At 36.5% G+C, this 5437-nt stretch overlaps 1 protein-coding gene across 1 annotated transcript; it reads right to left on the reverse strand.

Moving 5' to 3' along the window:
* Nucleotides 1-1412: 1412 nt before the first annotated feature.
* On the reverse strand, nucleotides 1413-4889 carry LOC117926753 (tubulin beta-4 chain). Its single transcript, XM_034846037.1, has 3 exons — nucleotides 4372-4889; nucleotides 3264-3533; nucleotides 1413-2442 (listed from the first exon to the last, which is right to left on the reverse strand). The coding sequence occupies exons 1-3, from the start codon at nucleotides 4763-4765 to the stop codon at nucleotides 1766-1768; spliced, it is 1341 nt and encodes a 446-aa protein (XP_034701928.1). The 5' UTR covers nucleotides 4766-4889; the 3' UTR covers nucleotides 1413-1765.
* Nucleotides 4890-5437: the final 548 nt, after the last annotated feature.

The following is a 5437-nucleotide window of genomic DNA, read 5'->3' on the forward strand; positions in this document are numbered from 1 at the left end:
AAGTATGTGACTTACTATTCATTGCTGCAAATTCATGCAAAATTCTCATGAATTGATATTCGTAATTTAATAAGATAGTAGCTATCAATCTCTGTTACCTCTCTAATCTTTAATTCTTAAATTTACCTATATCATGATCAACAAACATACTATTATCCACAAACCGTAGAAGTCAAATTTCAATCAAATTTCACTAAATGAATTACTATGGTAATAGATTTCACTATCATAAATGCTTAGGATCACTTAATAGGACATACTCTCTCAAATACATGAGATATCATAATCCCTTTATTTATAAGGAATTCTGAATTACTTTGTTTCCTAGCCCTAGATCAATCAGGTGCATGCAAAAACTTCCCAAGCTCCTAGATCTATTCATAGCATAAACATTTGATATCAAAAAACATTTTAGATCTAGAAAATTGATGATTACCTTATATTTGGATATTCCTAAATTGATTCCTATTGATGAAGAGGAGAACAAAAAACCGTAGAAGATCTTATATTTCCCAAGTCTTCTGCTTGATGACTCTTCCTTGAATATTAACAGCTAAATGGTAAAGATTTGAGAAGGTTAGAGGCTATGATTCTCTTTTTATGGAACATTTGGAATAAAGTGAATGTAAGAAGATGAAACCCGAACCTCTAAATGGGTATTTATAGCATTACTTATGGGCTTAAATGATTTGAGCTCACCTTGTTAAGAAAATTAGTGAGCCCCTTACAACATATCTAATATATACATATATGCAATGAAATTCATATAAGATAAAATTTAAAAAAGTATTAAAAAGAGTAGATTTCAAGGCATAAAATTCCAATTGTTTGTACTTTTGATCAATAGCTCACCTGGTTGCTTACGTTGAAGTTGAGATTCATTTATTTATTTATTGAAGGTAGATGCATGATAATAATTTGGGCTTTTCAGAATGGATTTGTTTTATTGTTGTGCTTTCCTTGCACGGAAATGCTTATCATAAATGAAATTATTATACTTTTTTGGCCATATTAGTATCACTTCTTCATGTCCTAATTTATAGGCCTTTCTAGCTTACCCTTTCACTTAACATTTTTATTAATGTCTTTTTGCATACCACCTTTGGAGATTCATACTTTTCTAAGACTTTTTTTTATATACTATTCAAAGTTTATTTATATATAAAATTTCAAAAATTAAAATAATGATTATGATTGCCAGTGGATCCCAGATGAAAAATAGACTAGGGATGCGGTGTGAGTACCTTCATGAAATGATCATTGACATAGTGATCACAAATTTATTTTCGAGATACAATATTCATCCAACCTGAATCGATTTATTTACTTTCAGAAGTAACAAATTCAAAAAATTTAAAATTTTTTTTTTAAAAAAAAAAAAAAACCAAAAATGCTAACCGTCAATGGAACCGTAAAATCAAACCCACAGTAGTGTCAATAATTCAATTAATTCCGGATCAACCAAAACAAACAGACCATCACGGAATGTGTAGAAAAAGGCAATATGCTGAAATTCAAGCAGGAATGAAAAGGATACATTTTGAACTTTCCACATCTCGCAACAACTGGTATCAAACTACTTCAATTGGAAAGGAAAACGGGCATTTTTGGGGACTCAACTACTACTATTTGCCCGCTAATCGTCACACAGAAAAGACATCAAACAATTCCCATGGCTCAACCCCTCAAGTAGTAGAAAAATATTTAGGCACATTTTACCATAACGGAATGGCAGAGCAGCACTCAGCAATATCTTATGATCGACTTACATATCTTGTTCAGGTTCCTCCTCATCTTCATAGTCAATTTCCTCATCAGCTGTTGCATCCTGGTACTGCTGATATTCAGACACAAGGTCATTCATGTTGCTCTCAGCTTCGGTGAACTCCATTTCGTCCATGCCTTCCCCAGTGTACCAATGCAAGAAAGCCTTCCTCCTGAACATAGCTGTGAACTGCTCGCTCACCCGCCTGAACATCTCCTGAATTGAGGTAGAGTTACCAATGAACGTTGATGCCATGGAAAGACCCCTAGGTGGAATGTCACAAACGCTTGATTTAACATTGTTGGGTATCCATTCAACAAAGTATGAAGAGTTCTTGTTCTGGACATTGATCATTTGTTCATCCACTTCTTTGGTGCTCATCTTGCCCCTGAACATAGCTGAGGCAGTGAGGTAGCGGCCATGACGTGGGTCTGCAGCACACATCATGTTCTTGGCATCCCACATCTGCTGGGTGAGCTCGGGGACTGTTAGTGCACGATACTGCTGAGACCCACGAGAGGTGAGAGGAGCAAACCCAACCATGAAGAAGTGTAGACGGGGGAAGGGAATGAGGTTCACCGCAAGTTTCCGGAGGTCAGAATTGAGCTGACCTGGGAACCTGAGGCAGCAAGTGACCCCACTCATGGTTGCAGAGATCAAATGGTTCAGATCACCAACTGTATTAATAATAAATGAAACATAAAAGTTAGTCAGCCTATATCTTTATAGAACATGGCAGAGAAGTAGTTGTAAAAGAAAAGACTGATTAACATCATATCTCTGCATTAAAAGCATCATGAGAAGCATCTTCCTGTTACACTAAAAGATGACAGAAATAAAAAAAAAATAAAAAATTAACAATTGTCTGTCTAGAATATTCTTTGTGCTGGCTCTACTCTAAAGTAATACAACTGATGAGTACAGTTACGGAATTGATGAGTACAATAGCTTAGTGGAATTATTGCAAGTTCTGTTCACCTTATTGCAGTGTGATAGTAGTCATGCTATTGCAGTAGAGGATTAATCCACTTGAGTCTGAAACCCTAGACAGTTATTCAGTCTTAGACACAAAGAAGGGTGAGCGCTTCAACCACGTTACCTCCAAGTATCAAATCTCTGTGCGACTGTGCACTGATAGGAGCATGGGATGGTCTCATGCCACCCTTAGAATTCAATCAATATTGCTATCTAAATTTCATTATATCATTAACATTTTTTGTTCCTCTTGATAAAAAACATTTATTGAACATCATACTTGAGAATAAAAGTGATACCATAAGTCGCAAAACAACTTTATTGGTTGGAAAGATCAGTCACAAAATAACCCCAATATCACAATGCATAAAGACAAGCAATAAATAGACATACAATAAAAGATGATATCCACAAAATTTCATCTCAAAATCACCTGGGTCTGCATAACTACTCATCTAAACGATTTGAATGTCTAGTTTAATTGACCATCATAGCCGGAAGTAGAAAGGAATGATAAACTTACAGCTAGGAGTGGTTAGCTTGAGGGTTCTGAAGCAGATGTCATACAAAGCCTCGTTGTCAAGAACCATACACTCATCTGCATTTTCAACAAGCTGATGAACAGAGAGGGTGGCATTATATGGCTCCACCACTGTATCTGAAACCTTGGGTGATGGGAACACAGAGAAAGTAAGCATCATTCTATCAGGGTATTCTTCCCTGATCTTTGAAATCAGCAAAGTTCCCATTCCAGAACCAGTGCCTCCACCAAGTGAGTGGCACACTTGGAAACCTACAAATGAACAAATTACAAATACAGTTACTAAGAGAAAAGACAAAGAATCAAAGAACTGTACATTCACATCTTGCAAAACCCACTCAGCATGAATTAGATACAAACAAAATAATTCACCAAATTTTCTAGAAAACAGAAAGAAGGTAACATTATTTTAAGAAAAGATCCTGTGAAATTGATTGCAAATGGTTGAATTTAAATTGGAAATTCAGATCTATAAAATTCCAAAATCTTGCACTTGATAAGGAATGATGGAATGCTTTTGTGGGTTGAAACACTATATATTCAAATTAACTTGCAAATCTACTGGACTTTAAAGCTCCAATTGAATCTTAAAAAGTCTGAAAACAGGTTGAGAAAAAAAGAACGAATATGGATATCATTTCCATTTCCCTCCCCTCATACTTTTTGAGATCCAAGCGAAGCATAAAGTAATCCAACCATAGATTTGGAACTTATGTCCTCATTCCATCGGATCAAACTAATCCCAACCCAGCGAGCGGGAGCCTTTCAATTAAACGTCTGAATTCAAGTTGAGTTGCCTAGGACCCAACGCAAATTTGAGTAGGATTTGAATTTCTCAAATTAACGGATTGGCTTCGGATTAAGTTGTCTTCAATTCATCAAAATTCCAGACTTAATTCCAAAGCCTCAAATCCATCCCATCAGCCAAACAAACATAAAGCATTGAATTAAAACATTCCACCCATTATGCAGCCTGAAATTGAGTTCTAAAGTCCTACTCTTGCAATCAAAATCAGTAAAAACTCACATGGAAATACAACATCCAACTACTTTCACCACCAACTGAGCTTCTATGAGAAAACGGTAATACCTTGAAGACAGTCACAATTCTCAGCCTCCTTCCGCACAACATCGAGAACCGAATCGATCAGCTCCGCACCCTCAGTGTAATGCCCCTTCGCCCAGTTATTTCCGGCACCGGATTGCCCAAAAACGAAATTATCAGGCCTGAAGATCTGGCCATAAGGACCAGTCCTCACACTGTCCATAGTCCCAGGCTCCAGATCCATGAGCACAGCCCTAGGAACAAATCTCCCGCACGAAGCCTCATTGTAGTACACATTCACCCGCTCCAGTTGCAGATCTGAGTTTCCAGTGTACCTTCCAGTCGGATCTATACCGTGCTCGTCGCAGACCACCTCCCAGAACTTGGATCCGATCTGGTTCCCGCATTGTCCGCCCTGCACGTGGAGGATTTCCCTCATTTTCTCTAGTTTTTACTGGAAACAAACGGAAAGATCAGGAAAATGAGAGAAGAAGTTCTCCGAAAACCAACAGACGGAGAGGGAATTCACAGATACTGCCGACGGTTCCGGTTGAGAGTGAAGTGAGAGCAGTGGAAACGGTATATATAAGGAGGGGATGAGATCTAACGGTCACTGTTGCTTCCCTCTCATTTTTTATTGACGCCGTTAGATGCCGTCGGATGGTACGGTTTGGACGGTGAAGATGGTGTGTGATTTGGATGTTACAACCGCTGTTTGGTTTTTAAAAAATCTACCAATTTTGAGACCAAAGTACCCTTACTGTGAATTACATCACTGCCCTTTGTTCTTTTCTTTCTTTTTTCTTTTTTTTTTTGGAAAAATTAAAGAAAGGTGTTACTAAATACCGAAAATTTCCACCTAAAAAAAAAAAGAAATAAAAAGTTAGTGGTGTACCAAATAAGAAATATCTCCCAATAAAAAAAAATTTGGGTTGTATTTAATACCAAATTGATATTTTCGTATTTTCCTTTTTTTTCAGCCTAATTTTCTAGAAAATAAAAATACAAAATACCATCTAAAATGGACTTTATAAATTATCTACCTACTTTTTAAATAAAATTTCTATATTTTTATATAATATTTTCTATTTGTAAAAGCAAAAATAAGAAA

This window comes from Vitis riparia, chromosome 12, assembly GCF_004353265.1.
Source record: "Vitis riparia cultivar Riparia Gloire de Montpellier isolate 1030 chromosome 12, EGFV_Vit.rip_1.0, whole genome shotgun sequence".
NCBI lineage: Eukaryota > Viridiplantae > Streptophyta > Magnoliopsida > Vitales > Vitaceae > Vitis > Vitis riparia.